Consider the following 21979-nt stretch of genomic DNA (forward strand, 5'->3'; position numbering starts at 1 on the left):
GAATGACCCTTTGGGAAACTTTTCTTCTATTTTTGTACTGTGGAAGTGTAAGACAGGCACCTTTCATTTGTAGGTGTGTGTCTGTTTTTGTGGAAAGATGCTGTATGTAGCACAGGTATATGCTTCAAGCAAACCCAAGTGTATCTGTGCATGTGTCCTGTTAACACGTGGAGCACGAGGATCGGGCTTTGTTGTTCAAAGTAGGTGCCGAATCATAGATTTTCTGCTGGGAAATGCTGAACCTGTGTTCAGATCAAAGTGAGGCTGCCCTCCAACACTGAGTTTAGAGAACACATGCTGTTGCCCATGGCTCAGTCAAAACGATGAAACATTAACAGAAAAGTCAAGAAAAGGGAGGATCAGACTCCCGATGTTATACTACAGAGATAACCTATTCCTGAGAGATAGGTGAATGGCTTCCTGAGTTTTTATTCTCACAAAGAAAGGGGTTGCTCCGTTAACAAGATTTCATTTCCCTGCAGGCCAATAAAATGGTAGAGCTCTGGTGTGCATTATTTACTCGGAGAGGTGATTAAAAGCAGTGGTGGTGTGTAGTTCCCATATGTGCTCTGTGTAGCAGCATATTACTGAATCACAAATATATCACACTTATTACTGAATTACAACAAAACAGTTTCATTGCCTAGAGGGGCAAAGAAATATGGAGTAAGAGATCAATATGTCTTCAATTAAACATCAGACTGTAAATTCAATAGATCAGAAAACCCCGGTAATGGTTGTCTTCTCATCAAGCCGTAAATGCACCATAGCGGCCTTAAGATTTAGGCTTATTTTCTTTCTATTCTTTAAAAACTTTTTGAAAATCTTGATTGAAATCAACCTACAATACATATGTATGTTGTTGATTACCATTCAGATCCTTAACACAATAACTCGTTTTGTCATTTATCAGTATAGATATACCAAACACAAAAAAACATGAAATTAATTATGGATTACTCAATTTCACAGCGGCAGTAAGAGTATGTTTTCGCAATTTAATTAGATGTCATTATTTATAACCAATACATTAATCTTAGGGGGGGGGGGGGGGGAAATACATTTAATGGTTGAATTTTCATATCGTAGCTTTGACTTTTAATCTGCCGGCTACATTTTTCAGATTTTAAGGGCTAATTGTATATCTTCAATTTTGAATATGGATGTATTATTTGTTATCTGTAACTATTCCAGTTAACAGTGTATGTATATGTTTATATGTAATCACATTCAGCTCTGATACACAGTACAGAGCCTGGGGCATGGTGAATTACTGCAGTGGGAAAGTTTGCCTCAATCCACAGTAATTGCTGGAAGTGTTAGCAGAAATCAAACAAAGCAGCAGTTGCAAAATCTGCACTGCTACGATATAACTTTTTCAGCATGCAGACAGCATCGCGAAAGTAGCCGTAGACTACGGTGATAAATGTATTTGACCCTTTTATTGCCAAATGTGGTCTGTCACGGAAAGCATATCCGTCTCCCTGTTCTCTATAACCTGTTAATCTGCAGTCTGTGGCTGAACAATTTGTTCTCTGCTGACTCAATAATGTCATATAACTTCATGAAACCATAGTAACAAATGTCCCGGAAACGTACCTGATACACTAACATTCATTTAATCTCTTTTCTTTTTTTTTTTAGGACATGAATGACTTCTCCCCCATCTTTATCCAAGACCTGTATACAGGCATGGTGGCACCCAATGCAGAGAAAGGAACGGTCATCACAACTGTTTTTGCTGAGGACCGAGACCCACCAGTGAGTATAAAACACAATATTTGCCACACTTCACATTTATATTATAAACATGAAAGATACACAAGTCTTAGCAGATGGGGGTGTTTCCATTTCAAAGCACACCGAGCATGTTGACTCAAACGGTGTGCTTAATAAGGGTAACGGAGATAAAAGCCTTCTTTTGTGCATTTTACCTACTCACTACATGTTGTGCACTCAGAACATCAGCCAATGTCAGCCCTAGCATTTCACACAATGCTTTTTAAAGATGTTTTCAATACTCCGATGCTCTCATTAGAGCTTTTGTAAAGGGGTCTTGTTCAGCGCCATCGCTTGTATGAGTCATCCATCACTTGCCTCAGACAGCGTCATGTTTCCTCAGACTGCTTCCCCTCATCTGAGCAGCTTCTCCTGGGACTGGAGCTATGAAGATTTATTTCCCTTTTTTATGGAATCTGCAAACCAAGGAATGAAATGACACAAATGCTTAGAAGATGAATCTCATGACCTTTCCAGTTTATTACTTCAGGTCTGTCCAGATGTATGTTTATGATAGCACATGTCCTGAGAGGGTGTCATGTTATTCACCTGAGCTGAACTTCTTTTATTGGCAGTTCCACCCACCTTAATATTGTATTGCTCTTGGTGAGTCAGCATCCTTCTTGCTCCCATCTCCTCTTTTTTTTTGTTTGCACTTGAGATTTCACCAAAACAGCTTCTCCTCTCACATCAGTCTTTTTTTCCCTTGTTCTTGTTTTTTTTCCAATTTTCACTGAGAGAAAAAAGGGGGAATAAGAAACACCCAGTGACTTCCCTGCCTTGCCCTAATAGCCTCCAGCTCTGAATGTGTTTTTGAGTGGAGCCCTGTATGGCTGGATTTGATGCTTGTTATTAGTGGCCCTCCTGCTGATAGGATCTCACCAGGGCTGGGTGTAGTCTCTGCTGCACGTAAACACTGAGGGATGTGGAGGCCTGTCAGTCCCAGCTGTGGGTGGTAAAAAATCTCTAGAGCGCCACAATGACTGCTGTACATCTCATTTCTCCTCTCAGAGGGTGATTCTCCCTCCTCCTGCTTCCCCTCCCCACCCCTTCTCCCCCTCACTGCCTTTGCAACCATGAAATCATTCTTTTTAATGTGAACTGTTCCCCCTTATACAGGATTTTTTTCCCCTGAGCAGTTCTCATACAGCAATCTTGTGTAGTAAAAAAATATTCAACTGTGCTAAGACCCAAATGATATGTAAGAAATCATTGTGTTACCATGAGCATAGCGGTAGCCAGAGAGACATGGGAGTGACTCTGGGAAGTGGTTTGACAGACAGAGGGATTAGATTTTCTAACAGGAGCGGACTAACCCAGTCTCTTATTGACCTGGATTTGGGAGCTCAAAGCATTTTATTGACAGGACACCTGTCATAGATTCCTCTGGTTGAAAAGGGCTTAGTCTAATGCTTGCTAAATATACACACAACGTTGTACACACACACACACACAATATATTACACTGGCTCCTAAAAACCTGCGCACTCAAAGAAAGAAAGCGAGAAGGGGAAACACTCTGGCTTGTAGTCTTGATGCGACAAACACGGAAAATGCATAATCTGTCTGATATAATGGTGTGCATTACCTCTTCTATTTGTTCCTAAATGTAAAAAAAGAGGGCATAATATCTACCCACCCACATCTTGGGAGTAGCGATACTAACCTCAAAGTTAATATCACCCTGAATAAGAAGGGAGATCACCATGCAGACAAATGTTCCAGGAAGAAGCTTTTTATACTGTTATTTGTTACTAAAACGTTTATGTTTAGCTGCTTAGTCCAGAAAACTTCCTCAGCCTCTGGCGCCTACAGTTTTCCGCTCAAGGAGGCTGAAACATGGCATTGAGGTCAAGTGTTTGTGAGGTTGCATGAAAGCGCAGATTGCTTGAGCATATGGGGTTACAGATATTCCACACATGTGCATTTTTTCTGTGGCATCGTTTATCACAGCACAGAACTGTGTGAAGATGAGATTCCCCCTATTTCTTCACTGGTCTTTCAGTCGTTTTCAAACAATCCTAATAAAAACTAAGTTGTTTGAACATTTTATACTGAAGAGAATTGGATTTGTGTTTAAAAAAATACAAGAAAAGCAATTCATGAATAAAAAAGCATTATTGTTGCAATAAGCAAGATTTATTTGATGCAAGTTCTGTATGTCTATATTCCTCGTCACATATCTGCAATGTTAATGACGCAGCCAGGACAATTACTCTGTCACATAAAAGATTAATAATCTGTGAGTCGAAAAGGTCTGTAGAGGAGGGCAAAATCAGATGTTACTGGAAAAGTGTATCTCAGCACTTTACTCCGATCCTGGAAAAAAACGTTCCCTTTAGATTTGTACAGTATGCACAGGTTAATATGAAAAACACAATTTGAAAGGTATTGTGTTATTAGTTAGGGAAGTTATTATCTTAATATGGATTATTTGATGGTTTGTTTTTATTTCTTCATGACCTTTTAAAGCTAATTTAGACAAATGGGTTTCAAAAGGAAAACTTACAATACTAGTAGGATGAAAAATAAGTTTACTAAAATGTTCATAATATGGTTAGCACTGAGCTAAATATTTACAACGTTAAGTGCTGCCGTCATTGTGAAGGTCTTCCTACCAAAGTCCCTGTATGAGATTCTTTTGTGGAAGATTTCTTTTCATGAATGTTCCTGACATGCCTAACATTTCATGTTAGAAAACAAGTTGAAGAGCTTTTAGAGATGAGGACCTTTTTCTGAGAATCCCTTTAGTGAATTCACTTAGATAGTTGTTCAACCTCTTAGAGACACATTTGTGTGAGTAAGCCTCCCCAGGGATCCACTGCCACTGGTCATGGATATCCATGCCATGATTTACCTCTCTCTCTAGCCCCAGGTTTGTACCCCGTCCCTTGGGAGGGAAATCAGTTCAGGCAAAGGCAGCAGAGCTTTTAAAAAGCTTATTAAGAAGCAGACTGGATTTGGGGTCCAAAGGGAGAAAACTGGGAGAAAATTAGATATAGAGATGATTAGTAATCAGGGACCATGATAGATGTTAATCAAAGGGTCATATTAAAGTCCAGACTCTCGCTAATGAATGTAAAAGTGTGTTACTCTGGAGACTAAAAGGGTGGGTTTAATGGAGAAGTTTTTTATTCCAAATGAAAGGGAAAAGGTCTGAATCAATTAATGGTTTACATTAGACTGTCTGATGAGGAGAGAGGGAAGTGAGAAATTAGGGTAATTTTTCAGGTTACACAGAGTGAAGAGCAACCTTTTCTCATTAAACTACTTCAGCTCTGTTGCATAATGAGGACACACAATGTAACAACAATTAAGTTGTATGTCTAAGCAATATCGCTTCACCCTTGTCAAATTTGCAGAACCGGATAACTCGGACATACCCTCTCATTTTCACCGTTGGATTGTTTTTGTGAAAAGTGAAAGGTGGTGTCTGGACGTCTGGATTGATGTGGTTCATGTTCTTCTTTCTCCTTCCTCCAGGGCACTCCGGCAAGTTTTGTCCGCTACAGAGTGGACCAGGACATGTCACCGTACAGCGGGAGCATCTTTGATGTGGAAGAGGAAACTGGAAGAATCATCACTAAGGTCAACCTCAATGAGGAGCCCAGTGTCACCTTTAAGGTCAGTGGCAGTAATTATGGTGTCAATAGTGATGATTAACTTCTCCTGCTTTTTGAATGTCCTCCTTCCAAGCTATTACTATTATACTGTTAATTAGTCAAGACACCTAGTCCACTGTTTGTCATTAATGGTTATACTGTCAGGTTCGGCACTCATTTATCTTCTTTTATTAATTCATTCAACTTTTCTCAAGGATTCCTTGAATGATGTATGTCATTATGTTCAATGATGTTGAGAGAACAATTAAAACATCATTATGGTGGCTCTGACTTGTATAATGTATTATTTGATCAAAAAATAGCTTTAAGATATCATTCCGCTGTATGTCAGAAATACAATAATCACAGTGTTCTTTTAAACCGCATAGACACTGGCTGCTTCTCATATTCAGCTCTCTGCCTTGCATGTTGTACTATTTTTATATATACAGTCGATGGGTTTTACTGTGCTATAAGCTGCAGTGACAACCAGCTGTTTTTTTATTATCAAACAACAGTTTTAGGGTATAATTACTAGTGGTATTGCCTGTCTTGTGTCTTTGACCAGTAATATTGAGTTTTCCTATCGATCGATCGAAGTCCCTCCTGAGTGCCCACATGTTGTTTTTTTGCTGATTTAAGAAGAAAGGAACATGTCTAGTTGGGAGCAGGTTACATGGGGATATAAGGTCCAAATGTGCCGCTTACCCTCCCATGTTGTCTTGTTACCACTGTCCTTTCTTGTTTTATTTCTTAGTTTCTTTACAAATGTGTCAGTGTTTATTGTCCTCCTGCCTATCTCCCCCCTGCTTCCCCCGAGGCTCAAGTCTCCACAGTCTATGAATGCAGATCAATACATTCATACTTGCTCTCTGGGAGCTTTGCAGGCTGCTTCCCAGATCCTATTTTGCCAGTCTTTCTTTATTAGGATGCAGAACATGTCTATGAAAAATGCCTGGCAACCTCAGAAAGGGAATTACTTGTGTAGTGAGAAGTAGTGTGGTGGAAAATAATAATAATGTTTTGCTTGCATTTGCATGTGAGGGTTGCTTATGTCTGCTCTCCTGCCCACTGCAGTTGTTTGTGATAGCCTTTGATGATGGAGAGCCGGTGAAGACTAACAGCACAATGGTGGAGATCACTGTTCTTCAGCCTTCCCGCATCCCGATCTTCACCCAGGAAGAGTACAGGTACGTCTGCTGGACACACTGTTGATGCAGCTGCCTCCGCCCGTAAATTCACACGTCAAAGAGCAGCTTAGGCTGAAGCGCCAGACAGGGAGGGACAGTGATAAAGGCAGGAGGGAGTAGACAAAGTATCTCAAAAACACCTTCTCACACATTTACATCTGTGGTCACATCTTCCATTCAGCTTCAGATATACATTCATAAATATTTCATCTCTAGGTAAATCATATATTCTCCCTTGAGCTGTGGGGAAGGGCTGTGAAGTCACTATTCTTCATACATTTATCATTTTTGTAATAACGATAGCTATCTGCCCATTACTGTGCTCAGCCAGTGGCACCAGTTGTGATTCTGTCTCCGTCTTTATCGTGCCGTCTTTTCCGTGCATGACTGATTAATGAGTTTTGAGTATAAATATGCATTAGCGCTTCGGGTTAGACGCTGCAGATCATCACTGCTGTAAACCGCATTTGTTTCTCTCTGAGGGTAGAGCCGAGCTTCCCTCTGAGTTTATTAAGAGTCGCTTTTGACAAGATTAAGTGTTTAGACTGTTAAACTGGCTGAGAGAGATGCAGGATGAGGGAACATAATCTAAAGTGCTCTTACATGACTTACTGCTACACATGCGATATACGGCTGTACGGGGCCAGGGCTCTGTTTGTACTGTGACTCAGGAGGCTTCCAAGAAGTTCCTAACCTGCTTCTGAGTACTGGCATTAACAGTTGCTGTCCATTTGGCTCTTCTGCACTTTGAGGAGATTCTATCTAGACTGACCCTGAAGCTTTTTATGGCCTGATAGCAACGTTACCTGGCACAATGCAGTCTCCGGGAGCTTCAAGAAATGCTTGTTTTAAGTGGATTGATTTACTAACTGATTTACTTAAGAGTTGGCAGACTTTCTTCTGTAAAAGAATTTGATATGCATGAATGCATAACACAGGAATGTAAATCCTGCCCTAACTGTAACCCTGTCAGCACATCAGTTGAGGTGTGTGTCTTTCTTTGTTTACATCTCACTTGCTTTTGACAATGAGTGCCCGCTTGACTGTGCATATGTGTTGGTACTTGTGTATTTCTTATACAGATGAGTTTGTGTGCACTGCATACATCTTTTGTAATCCAGCACTTTGTGTGTGCGCTCACGTTCTCCCGTTGCTCAGCTTTATTCAGTGATTGATACACAGGCGCAGCAGCATAGCCCTTTGAAAGGCCATTGATTACACTTTGAATGAGTGCTGTGTCTGACACACACACACAGAAGGTCAGGACCATAGGTACCAACCTCTGTAGGCGTCATATTGACAGTGCTAACCATACACAGTGGCAGGCCTGCTGTAAATTGTGAGTTGTGAAAGCATTAGCCAGGTGCTCGAGCCTCTCCTGCTGGACGAGGCTCTCTCCAGCGGAGAGCGTCCAATCTGCTCATCATTCCTCGCCTCTCTATCTCTCCCTATCGTCTTCTCCCTGAGGATCCTCCTGAACACAAATCACTCTCTAAACGTCCACAGAAGATATCATCTGTCTCTGTAAAGGCAGTTAGTTATGGCAGCAATCAGGTGAGCTATGCCTTCAGCTTCAGAGCCCACAATTAAAACAACTCTGCAGGGCTTTGCCTGACTTAATGATTTCTACTCCTGCTTTATAGCGGGGCCCTTCCATCTGTCAGAGGGAGATGAGCGGCTCCTAGTCATTGTTGGCTAAAGTAAATGGTTCATACCCTAGATGCTACTGTAGCAGCAGTTGCCCATGGCTTTTTAAAGGTTTGAGCAAAACACCTTATGCTAAGACACATTTGTTTGTTCAGTACCTGACATTTGTTTTAAACCTGCATCAGGATAAATAGTTGTTAGCAAATAGTTGCTTGTATTGCTGAGCCTACAGAGAATTGCCAACCAACTCTGCAGCTTTACATGCATTAAGCTTTTTAGTTTAGGGCCAAAAACAAGAGAGAATATTGAACTTGTATCTGTCGATTTGACAGTAGTCAGCCCACTGGAATGGCAGTGTTGCTCTGCTGGATCTGTATGTGCTATAACAGCTTGTTAAGCCAACAGTATGCACGGCTCCCTGCAGGGGTTACTTTGAGATTATTTGATAAGAATAATAATATTCTTGCTCAAATCAAATGTTCTCCTACAATTCATAGTGAAAAAAAACTTGGATTTAAATATTTATTGCATTCGTTTTTGCTTGGATCTAGAAGACCCAAGATTATGACTGTGACTTATATAATAAGTGTTTTTAATTTATACATCTTTTTTTTACTTTTTACCTTCAGTTCTATTGCAATCCAGAAGCATTTCCTGCCCAAACTTTCAGGGCTTTGATAGTGTCATCTTGATAAATGCATCTACTGCAAGTGTGTGTTTTAATGGTTGTCAAAGCTTTGTTCTTTTACCCTGTTACTTTGATATTTCTCTCAAACGTAGTAGATAGTCACCCACAGTCTATCAAGGCAGACATTAAGAGTGGATCTACCGGTTAATTGTTTTACAGCAGGATTGTGGTCATGTAAGAATGAAGTTGCATAGATGCAATGATTGTAATTTAAATACAACTTATCATGCAGCCCTTCCAACTACTATCCAAAAAATCCCTTGTGCAGTTTAAACTCATTTTGTAATCATTAAAATGCTTTATCAATTGCTTTTTTTTTATTTCAAATAGAATATGTGAATGAATTATGGCTAATGTGCTTGAACAAAGATATTACATTTGAGATGTTTTGGTGGGGGAGAGACCTTTTGAGAGCCCTATCATTAAACCACTGTGCATGCTCATTTACATTGAACTCACGGACTCAATCCTTTGGGGAAGTCTTTAGCACTGGGCACTTGGGAAGGGAATGAATATGTATTTCCACTGTGTGTGTGGCTAGCGACAAGGAGGGGTAAGCTGCTATCTGACATGGTCCCACTCTGAATTTGCCTCCTGTACTGAGGCTACTTCTCTGGCCCAAGTGTTGCAAACCTGTGGTCTGAGCAGTTTTCCGTGCTGCTTATCTCCCCCGCAGCACTTCCCCTTCTAAATCTACTCTAAATCACATGAGACTTTTGCCTCACTGCTCCTGAGTATGTCATTTTGCTCTCCTTCTCCCTCAGCCCCCCCCCCCCATCCAAAAGCCCCAGCATCCCCTGAGTTTTTTCCCTCGGCTTATATCTCTCTCTCTCTGTCAGTTCTCACTTTGTCTTCCCTTTGCTTCTCTCCTCACTGTAGCTTTCTGTGTGCCTGTAGATGTGTGCATCTCTCTATAAATCCGTGACTTCATTTAGAAGTTGAGTGCTTGGTGTTATTAAATGGTAATTTGTTACATATTACTCCTTAACCTCTTTGGCCTAAACAGTTATTTTTGTTGAGTCCAATTGTCATTTAAACACATGCCACTAGAAGTATATCACATATTTTTGGTACATCTGTGCTTTTCAATAGCATGATTAAAGTTGTTTGTATGTTACCGCTATATATTTCAAAAGTTGGTATTCAAAGTGATTGAAGAGGATATCATTTGGGAATTAAATGTCAAGCCATTATTTAGTTCACTGTAATCACAGACAGCAGATGTTGTGCCATACCTGTCACATTAATATGCAGTCTGGCAACCTTGAATGAAAAGAGCACCAAGTTATACTGTTAGCATAGTCAACGGTGTCAACATTGAGTATTATTACAATAAACAAACAGCTTGTCACTACTTATACTTGCCACCCCACTAATGACACAATTAGTGACAGTATGCTGAAATCACTGTAAAGGCATGTTGTTTGCTCCGCCACGCAAACATCGACATGCACATTTAAAACAAATAATAATCTTAAAGGTGCCATTTATATAGATAGAAAAATAATTTGTCTCAGCCTTGAGCTGTAGCTTTCCCATTTCTCCTTTACACATTCTTACTCTGGCCATGAATGTGCATGTCGTTGGTAATAGCTCAAAGTTTGGGGTTTTATATGTCTCTTTCCTGCAGTTTCTTGATGTTTACAGTCCATGGAGACTGCCTGTGTACATTTTCTGTGGATGCCTGACCACAGTGTAACCATTGATTTAATGTTCTCAGCAGTCGCACTCACAAATGGCTCCACAGTACCTGAAGTAGACATAACTTGTAGCTTGAAATACAAGCCAAAATTGACTCGACGACCATTAGCCACTCATCAAAAAAGCAATAAATGACTTGTCAAATTGAAGGAAAAAACATGTCTGCTCATTTTATAGGAATTATATTGAAGACATGAACTCTACTGTGTGCCCTCCATCTGTTCTTCAAGACATCTACAGAAAAATAGCATGTATTATTTATAGAGAAAACAAATCCATCTATACCTCATTTCCAATTCAGACAAGGCTGTAATTATTGAGTAATTAGGCAGATGACATGCTTTCATAGCATACAGCTCTTTTCTTGGCAGCTTTCCTTCAACTGTTGTCTTGCCAGACATGTACACAAGGGATAGAGGTGCTCACAGCCTACTCATCCATGCTCTTTGCCAGGCATTTAAAGGGTTAGCTGTAAACCCTATGTGCTTTCCCACACGCATGCCTCACTGAAAACATACATTACAAAAAACAACTTCAGTCCTCTCTATTTCTTTCTGTTTATCCATCCATCTCATGTTATCCCCCCTCCTCGGAATCACAGCTAGAAGGTGTAAAGCGCTTTCACTCTTCTGAAGGGCATGATTGATTTTCAGCCGCAGGTTTGAATCTGTTGACTTGAGTCTTGAACCTCTAAGCACCAGGAGTGCACTGACCTTTCACTTGTCTCTGCTAAGTAGGCAGGCATCACTTGGCTGTCTTACAGGCGCCAAGTCACATTCATTGCACAAATCCCACATATCAGCCAAAGGTCGGTGCTGAATGCCAGGGAAGAAAAGCAGTATGACCTATTATTAAAGGCTAACTTTCCAGAAAATGACCAGTAACTATAAACAGTAGATTTAGATGCAGACAGATATTGCAGGTGATTTGGTGATTGTCAGCCAACACCATGACCGTGAGTTGGAGCCTTGGACATTTTCATCAAAAATTGTGTGATGAGTCTGATGAGCAACATTTTGTCTCAAGAACAATAGAAGTTCAACAAAGGGAAATATTTACCTGTCCAGGAAGACGCTGAACACTAAAAGGAGAGACAAAGGAACATACTGAAGTTGGGTGAAACTATAAAATTAACTGTTAATGCTGTCAACCAAAATAAATCCAAGTTCTAATGCACACCAGGAGACTCAGAAAGACACTATTTTACACATACACATTATTCTATTTAAGTAATGAACTTCGTGTTAAGCATGCTGTTTCATCCTATTCACTTTGTGGTTGATTGCCATCAGGTGAGTCTTTAAATCATCAGGTGCTGGGGAGAATCCAATTATTTAAAGACACACCGGATAGCAATCAAGCACAAAGTGAACCAGACCAAGCGGCTTGCTGAAAGAGTTCTTCTAATGACTTGAGCCCCTTTGTACTTGTAAATTACTGCTATGAAGAACATCCCTAATGACCAAGTAAAGGTACAATGAAAGCATAACTCAACTTCTGCACCATTTTAAATAGCATTCACATGCATGTCTTTAATCCTCACAAGACTTCTCTGTAATCATTCAACCACAATTCAACGACTGATCTTTCACAAGTTATTCGAATGGAGATCTGTTCAATCTCTGTCTTCCCTCCAATAATATGAGAACATGGCATAAGAAAGATGTGACTTGGCCCTTATTGGAAACCTGTTCAACCTTTTCAAAGGTTTCCAGTAATTTGTGGTATCCAGCCCAGCACACAATTTCTGCTACTGATATTTCTTGTAGTATTCACCTTGTTAGAGAGGCAGAAATGTCTTTCTGTGGGTCAGGTGTTGTGTGATGGAATAGATCATTTGTGCAGGAACAGCAATTTAACAGTAAAGCATGCAGGATGGCATCAGTACCTACATGGCTCCGTGTGATATCACATTGCAAGCCTCAATAGCTGGGCCAGTTTGGACACACTCATCTACCAGCATCCAAACATTTTGCTGGCCAGGTCTCCTCTTGTGTGCTAAATGACCCAGTGGACATTATGTGAAGGGATGTCCTGTGGGCAGACATGGCTAAGCTGGCACAGAGTGCTATCACTGTCTGGCTGCACAGCAAATGTTGTTTCTCCAGCTTTGCTAATGTCTTCCATCTTGCCCTCCAGAAGATATTTTTGATTAAAGTGTCTGTCTTTATTGTGGAGCTTAGAAAAATGGCTCACTGTGAATACAAAGGAAATGCTGGGTCTGCTGTGGCAAGATAAGTGATCAGAGGAATAGCCAGGGAGGAACATTGTCATACAAGGAGGTTTAAACATTATTTTCTTTTTTTATAGAACACTACTGTTACGTACTTAATGCATTACTTGATGTCAGAGGTTTTGGATTTCGAAGATGTGTGTAAGCACCAGAATACTTTTAGCAAAATCCTCTTTTTGCAAGTGTGAGTCAGCTAAAAACATTATTTGCTAATATCTGCTAGTATTGAGTTTGGTTTACAACTGAAAAAGCATATGCTGGAGGAGGTGATGTTCATTTGTACATAATTTAAGGAATTTGGGGAAGCCTTGATTGGTAGGGATAAAACCTGCAATAATAGTTTTGAATTGAAGTAGCGATAGTGTTGTGTTTGAAAGCTGCAGGGCTTTCATATTTAGCATAAGCTGTACAATGCTGGGAAGCTAGAAGGACACATTTACACTTAATGTTTAACAGAAATTCCACATTTATAAAAGCATTTAATGCAGAATGCTTTGAAAAATCCCCCATGGTTCTTTCCAGCTGGACCATAGCCTTTTCTCTGAGTCTCAACAACAATGAAATGTATACTGTATACCTATCCAAGCATCTTACAAAACATAATATGGACTACTAATACCGTAGTACGTAGTTAGCAATGCAGAAATATAAATGCAAATACAATTATTTATTTCTTATCTTGTCAGTTAGTGTGATTTTATTGAAATAACCGCTATAGATGACAATGATGGTTTACACTGACTTTGGGAGTGTTAAAAAAAAAAAAAGTTAGTATGGAGCCTTGCATGAGGGTCCCATTTTAGAAAATGTTGTCCCTGTGTCCATCATTCTGAACAACTGGCCTGCACCACCACAATAAAACTGAAAAACAGCGGTAATAATGTTTTTTTGTACAAGGCACAGACTTCCTTGTGGACAGGTTTAATCAAACCTTATTTTGGTTAAAATCGATTCACACATACAATACTAGCCCTGCATTCTGATAAAGTAGCTTACATGCTCAAAACAACTACACAAGCGCCACATAAATAGCTTTCCATAGATTACGCTAGAATGAAAGAAAACCTTTTCCAACAGAGATATTTTATTTGTACCTACAACACTTTACTTTAATGAATATTGATTTTTTTTTTTTATGGCAATTTTATCTTTTAAGGGGCATCACAGCTCTTGTGGAGGATGTGTGGACATGTATCCGTTTGACGGGCAACATGAATGCAGTAACCTTTATGCCGCACGGCAATTGTGGATGTTGCTTTCCACAGTTGGGTGTTTTTTATCCTCAATGGCCGTAGTATATCAAACGTTGTAGGCAAAGGACTCGTATGTCTCTTATCAAATGAAATTGCTTTTACACCCTACTCAAGTTTCCGAAACCTTTTAAATATAATGAGTGGTTTCAGATCTGGTTATAGCTCTTTTTTTATCCTTGTTTGTCCTCATTTTGCTTTGGTCTCAGTAAAGTTCAGTCAATAACACACTGCAGCTCAAACTCTAAAATGATATATTGCATTAATTGAGAGGTGCTGCACTCTATCTCAGTAGGGCTGTAGATTTCAGTAAACTGAGAAGGAAAATACATTGAGCCTAGAATGACATTTAGCAGATAAGTACAGGACTTATACGTACGGTATAAAAGCATTATTTGTAGTTTTCTCAAAGAGCAGATTTCAGTTTTTCAACATCTGGATCTGTGATGCTGGGAATAAATGCAATATATCAGCCAGTCATTTTGAATCCAATTTAATGAATTTTGAAAAGCCATAATAACATTCACGTTAAAAGGCTATTTCCTGTGAAAATCATGCTGTGTGACTGAGCTGACTTAGCCTTGGTTGTCAAAATCACTTAGAACTGTGGATTTAATGGATAACATCAGCTCCGGATTCACAGCAATGGTTTTCCTTGTTTCTCTGCTTATGTACGAGGTGAAGCTGAAATGTAATTTATTTCAAGTCTCTGTTTGTCACTTTCACAATTTGCTTCAAGGCAGGAACAAACAAGCTCACACCAAGATGGCATAAAAGCTTACTAATAAACTTTCAAGCACGTATCTAGCTCAATGGTCATCGAATTATGCTGATTCATAACTGCTGAACGCGCCAACTGCTGCGTAATACTGCCATTAGTCAGAATTGTCCTGCCACAAATTTGCAATGCATATTCACTGGCATCCGCACACTGATATGATGTTTGCTAGTGACTACAGTAGACTCATGTTTTCCTTGTTGTTATTCAAGACCTTTTTTTCTGAACTGCAACTACAGATCCACTAGAATCGCATTAACTTTAGCAGAAACTTGCACACAGCGAGGTCACTGCTTGTATCTCCCGGCGTGTCGATTGCCGCTTGTTCATTCTGGTGATGCAATGCATTAAATAAGAGGGAAGGCGAGGTGGAGAGAGAGAAGACATGGTAACAGAGGCCCCTGTAGCGCGCAACAATGTTTATACGCCTCTGCCTTGTCTCGTAAGCATCACTCCGCCATTGGCCCTGGGGCAGAGTGCTCGCTGACACCTGTGTGCCGCCCGCGCTTCTCAGTGGCGTGTCATTCACCCTCTCTCATGTTGACACCAGGACTCTCTGCTGCTGCCTGTAGACACGTCGGCATCTACCCCTTCTTGTTCTTTCTCTCTCTCTCTCTCTCTCTCTCTCTCTCTCTCTCTCTCTCTCTGTATGGGATCTTACCTCATCTCAATATGAAAGGAATGAAAAGTGGCTTTGGCCTAGCTCAGTAGTATGGCATCGCATTATGCATAATTGACTCTTTTAATTTGCCTACTGCTTCGACTCTAGAATACGTATTTATCTTCTCCTTTATCTTCAAGTCACACTATATTAGCAACCCCCTCCCCATTTTAATTATTGGGTAATGTTATAGTGCTTTTGCGCAAAACTCTGTTAAGACTGTGTCGATTTTAAATGTGCTCACAGTACACATTTCTATCAAATTCCCTTCAGTCTGCCATTGTATCTCTCTATCTATCTATGAGTATCTACTGTATGTAACCTTTGTGTCATCTTTTCTGAGTACATGTACCTTAATACTAATATTCACACCCCCATGGCATTTCTCAGCAGCTTACAACCCTCGGGCAGAGACACTTTGTAGGGAAGTGATAACATGTCAGCTCTGCCACTTCCTGGCAATCACCCCATGCAACCCGCTGCTATTTCACACAGCCTTTCAAACCCCACTCGCACTCAAAGAACAATACGACTGGAAAATCTATGAATAGATTAGCACAGCACTGCTCCAGACCAGAGATTTACAAAAATTGCTACCACTTAAGCTGAAAACATCAAGAAAGGGATTTGAAATAAAAGTGAAAAATACCCAGAATTTCTGCATAAGGTCATTGGGTCCCATTCAAGAACTTGTAGTTAAAACAGATTTCTTTGTAAGGGGCACTTCCAGAAATGTAGTCTAATTTGTTATTAGAAAAGTATCACTCGTCACCGGCTTGAGCTTCAATATCAGGATACATGTATGTATTATCCTTGCAAGAATGGAAGTAGTCATCACATACAGAGCATATGGGACAACTAGTACCCAGAACAGTGTCCTTCAGATGCTTCATACTGTAAGAGAGGGTGTTATTCAGTCCCAAGATACATGTATACCGGTTCAAAGCAGTATTCTATGCTTAGTTCAGATTAGCTAAAGCCCGCATAAGCAATAAACATGACAGTCACCTATCTCCATAGAGACTGAATCAGCATGTTAATCGTTGTCACATAGCTATCATATGCCTAAAACAGTGTGTCCTGGCGCTCTTCTAGGTAATCATACATCCTGTTACGTACACAGCTACGTAGGGCCTTTGTTATCATGTGCTACTCTGATATTGGAAGAGTACATTCAGTATTTTCCCAACATTTTCAAATTCTAACTATTTTGTTGACTTGAAATTTTGTTTTGGGTAAAACTAAATTGACGAGTGGTCCAACCCTTTCTTATGTTTCATGGATAGACAGTCTCTCCACAAGGAGGAAAATACATTGATAACACTTTAATGTTATGGATTCATAGGTACAATTTTAATAGGTAAAATTGTTATTTTAATCAATCTTAATAAAATTATATAACCAGAAAACAAAAACATCGTTTTTTTTTATATCGAATTAAACTTAATCTCAATCTATTCACTACAAGTGCTATGTTTCAACTGCTAAAGGTCAGATGTTTTTATTTTTACTCTTGGGAAACTTTTTTTGTGAAGAGGTGACTTGTTCCTCTCCATTCACCCTTTATGGCATTTTGGAGGCGTTGAGTATGCTAATGTTCAAATCTCATGAATACAAACATCCTCATGAACAGGTGGTGTTAATCAGATTGAAGAGAGCAATTCAAGTTTGTGCAGTTAAGAGAGTTTGGTGAATTGAGCTGGGAATACGGGTGTGACAAAATCTAACAGAAATAAATAAAAAGAAGTGAGGACAGCAATACAAAATCTTCTTGCATAAGGCTCAATGCCTTTTCCTGGATTGATTTAAGACTGAATGGATTTTTTTTTACATTTTATAGGTAGTCTGCAGGGATTTTAAAGGGGTTGTTTCATTAAAAACATGGCATTGCATAAAAAGGTAGATTTATTTCAGGGCATTTTTACCTTGGGGTCTTTTAACCAATAAAACTGAGCTAAGGTGGTTGGTGCTTTCCGTCCGCGTTAGACGGCACATTGAGGTCCAAATTATGTTTTTCTCTCTGCAAAACCTGCTGGAAATGGTATGAGCTGAAAACCCTTCTTGACCCATATGAAGCTGACACTATAGCCTTTACATCAAATTGTGAATATCCTGGTGAGTACCCTTCATTCATTACAGCAGGCAGAGATTATTCATTGCACAACAGTTTCATATGCAAAAAAAAAACCTGATTAAATTATATCTCCTTGTACCCATCATCTGACTTGGTATTTTAATTTCATGTGTCAACATTGCAGCAGCCAAGTAAAGTTATATGGAAAATCCAAAATCTTGTAGAGCAGTGGCATTTACAGCAAGTAATTAAATAGTCAAGCACCAGTTGAATCTGTGCTCAAAAAAACATTTCATACACTTTTATTAATGTCAACCAAGGCAAGAGCGTTGTAAGTGCGTCTCATCTGGCCAATGACAGGCCCACCTCTGGGCTGTTCATCTACAGAACACACATTAGGTGGCTGAAAAGTGTATTAAAAGTGAAGGCGCATGCATTTAGTGACAGCCATTGTGTCACCCTTTGTTCCAATGGATGCCACATTTATGTGACTGATTTAGAGTCGCATATCGAGCCGTGCTGCACCTCGCTGTGCTCACATTGTTCAAGTGCTTCCCTCTGTGTTTTCGTCAGCCTGTTCCTGAGCCAAATGGGTAATCTACTTATATGAAGGTCACATTAATGAATTGGTTCCCATCATTGTAGGGCATGGTGTGGCTTATCGCTTCTGGATACCACAGAGACAGCAATTATTTAGTGACAGGCCAACAGTACACCTAGGGGAGAAATTGATCAGAAGTCATTTAGTATTATCCAAACAACACATTATTCACACGTCAATAACAGCACTGTATTTCTTGGGGAACGGTTTTGTGAGCACATTGAGTCTGGTTCACTGCAGCACAATATAACATCATATTATCTGTTATAACACCTCCACCCAGGAGAATGGCTTGATTTTTTACAGAATATTTCTCAACCCAAGACATCCTTGGGAATTGTTTGTCTTCAGTTGTTGTTGCCCCCAGGATGACTAGAGGGATCTTTTTGTACTTGAATGTTGTATGAGAATGACTGTTTGGGCTTTTGTTTGCCTCTGAAACTTTAGTGCGATAAACACATAATCTATAGTGACTATCACAATTGCAAACTGTCTACCAGGTTACAGAGTGTGTTGCTTTACTCCAGTGACAGTGTCATTTATTTTGCCAACATCTGCCTTTCTCTGTTTCTGTGTGAATTAAGTTCATCCGCTGTTCATCTCTACCTGAAAAATCGGTTCAATCTTCCTTTTGAAACCTTCAAAAACTGCAAACATATAAGTGGGAGTTGCTCTGAGTCTATAAAATAACAATCCACCCTGAAGGAAACGTTGACTGACCGCATTTTCTTTTTTTTTGACAATTGTATTATTCATGCAGTAAAATGTGTTGAAACTCTGGGGTCAACAAAGACTAGAGAAGGGAAAGCATTGAATTAAGTGTTATAGTATATACATGGACTGAGGGCTTTTAATCGCCTCCAGTCCATGTATATAACTCAATCTACCAAGATAGCGTTTTTCTTCCCAAAAATATCTCGTAACACTGACATTCACTGTATAATACAATCTGACTGCCACAGATTATAGTGTGAGTATTACTCCCACAACGTTGTCACATGTTTCTCACTGCTGCTGGTAGTCAAACTTTAAATGAAAACTGCAAAAGAAGCTATGCACCATACATGCACAAGCACATGGACACACACACACCTAATATGCAAAGATGAGAGAATAAGTGAGAAGGCAGTCACAGAATCACATGAGGGCTGTCACGGTGAGATGACATTATCAGATTGAATCAGCCCTTGCCTACACACCGACAAGACAGGAATCCCTGCTATTTATGGCGGCAGTTAATCCTGTGGAGAGTGGTGACAATCATATCTGCTGGATATGATTACCCACTTGTACGCCTGATAGTCAGGCATAGTCATTAGCTGATATAAAGTATTACATATCAGGACGAAAAACAGTTCAATCCGTTCACAAGAACAATTTGTGCTGCATTTAATATCTAACCTTTTATATGGATATGATTCTTAGTGATCTGTTAACAAAATTGAGTTAGAATTTGAGTTAAAATGGTCTTGCTCATTCTTGCTGAAGGAACATTAAATTCTAAATAATTAATTAGAGCTAGTTAAAGAAAACCAGTCCCGGATTTACACAAATTGATCTGCATTATTATGTTTTATTCATAATTTTTTTTATTCTATCTTTAAGAACCTGTCCTGTTCAGGGTTTAAGACACAGCCCAGCCCAAACATGCCATACCACATATGTTGGGTACTAAGAAATGAAAAGAGACTGTGTTTGTTTGTTTTCCTCACCTTTGTCTTCCTTCTCGTGGACTGGTTCCCTTTGGATTAAAAGCAAATTACAGTGGCTGTCTTTGAAGGTTTTCTCACGCTGACAGTTCAGCACGTTGAATCGTCGGCAGAGACCGGGGTCAGGACGGAAAAGTGCTGCGAGCTCGGTGGGTCAGGGACAACGTAAACTGGTCGGTTCCAATCAATAGAAGGATCAGCATCTTGATACAGAGGTCTCCTTGAACCTCTGATCCCCGCGCTTTATCACTTAACATGAAACCGGCCTCCCTACAGAGAAACCTCATCTCTGCTTCTCAAGCTTTCTGTGTTGCTATTATTTAATATGTAGGGAGATCTGGCATTGATCCAAGCAGTTGTGAATTATTTATTTATGAGTCATATTTTTCCAAAACTACATTATGCTCCCCTAGAGCAAAAATAGTTTACTTATTTACTAACCCGAAAAGAACAAATAATGTGCTTTATTGTTATCTGGAGAATGGAGTGAAATAAAAGTAAAAACGGTAAAAGACTTTTGTAAGAAAGACCATAGAGATCAAACCCCACCAAGATCATTGGAAGAGTAAAAGGCCTGTTGTTAACACTAAAATTAAGATGTTATTATTCCTTGTTAGCATAGTTATTTTTTAAATGTGACTCTTTCGAACAGTGAACTATTTAGAGGAAACAAATTTTTTGAAAGGGATTGAAATCAAGCCTGACTTAATCAGATTGAATTTATTCCAAACATTGTATTTGTACGTATACCGATGTACATATACGTTGGCTTCTATGAGGACCCTTGTCTTTATCCTAACTGTGTTTATACTGTACCTGTGATATTGGAATATGGAACTTAATAGATTCCTCAATTCTTTATATATGTTGTCTTATGATTTATGTTCTTCTTCTTTCCAGGTTCCCTTTGGTTAGTGAGCTGGCTCCATTAGGCACACGGGTGGGGACTATTTTCGCTGCTGCTATCAATCAAACCATCTTTTACTCCATTGTTGCAGGAAATGAACTAGGTATGTACTCCAGATAATATTCCATACAGTTAATTAAACATTTGCATGTATTTTTTTGCATTATGATACTTTGTCTCCTACCACTTCATTTAAACACACCCACTCAAATTATGCAAATGCTTCAATTCAAAATGTATTTGGTTCCTGTTCTTTATTTGTTATTCTACATTGAGCACACATATGTTTGTGCTTGCCAATCTCGATTCAGTTTCAATATATCCACTGCTAAAAAAGTACAATCATTAGAGCTAATGTAAATACATTAAATGTGAAACCCTGAAGCTTGAAAAGGGGACCAGACACGAAGCAGAATGTATGACGGCTGCAGATGTCGACAAACCATCACAGTAAAGACAACTGTCAAATAATATGTGCTTTCACTCACATCAGAAGATGCAGATTTAAAATATTCCTGGCAAAGCTCCCAGATTATTTTGAACATTGCAGTATGAACGTCAAAGCCACAGAAGAAGACAGCTTTGACACACTTGCTGCTGTAGACTGCTTTTCTCACTGAGAATCTGAACATCTTAATTACACCCTGGGAAAGAGAGAAAACACCAGACAGGTGTGAGGTTAGCTCAGGTGTTTAAGACAAAAGTAGGAGACGTAGCTGGAGAAAGCACAGTGTAGTAGTGCACTGTCAGTCAGTAACCTTTTCCCAGCATGCACCTCAAGTGCTCCTGTAGTGGTCTGTGTCATGTGGAAACATGAGTTAGTGTCACTTTTCCTAAGATGCTCCTGAAAATCCCAGGCTCAGGACTTAATAAGAGTGCTATAAATCCACCTCCAGGCCCCCCGCAGTAATATTCTCAGAAAAAGCAAAAGCATTTTGAAGCTTGGCCTTTTCAGATTGCCACAGAGGAGTTAGTGTCTGTCCATGCCAGTGAAACAAATGTATTGTATTTCTGTGATATTTCCTTTGTCAGTTCTCCATCTAAAAAGTTGTTTTAAAAGTATTTAAAGAAGAGCATGTAAGCAGCCTATATTACAATATAAAGCTTTCTTTTTTAGTATAAGTATTTAGTATTTTTATTTATTCCTTGTTTATAATGT

General features: G+C 39.5%; 1 protein-coding gene across 1 annotated transcript in view; it reads left to right on the forward strand.

Moving 5' to 3' along the window:
• The window catches only part of pcdh15a (protocadherin-related 15a), a 159696-nt gene that overhangs the window by 104390 nt on the left and 33327 nt on the right, over positions 1-21979 (forward strand). Inside the window, exons 21-24 of the mRNA XM_034151808.1 lie at positions 1645-1761; positions 5263-5403; positions 6459-6571; positions 20814-20923. Of these exons, the coding sequence (XP_034007699.1) occupies positions 1645-1761; positions 5263-5403; positions 6459-6571; positions 20814-20923 (481 nt within the window). The remainder of the gene's footprint in view (positions 1-1644; positions 1762-5262; positions 5404-6458; positions 6572-20813; positions 20924-21979) is intronic.

The sequence above is a fragment of the Trematomus bernacchii genome, unplaced genomic scaffold (genome assembly GCF_902827165.1).
Source record: "Trematomus bernacchii unplaced genomic scaffold, fTreBer1.1, whole genome shotgun sequence".
Classification (NCBI taxonomy): domain Eukaryota; kingdom Metazoa; phylum Chordata; class Actinopteri; order Perciformes; family Nototheniidae; genus Trematomus; species Trematomus bernacchii.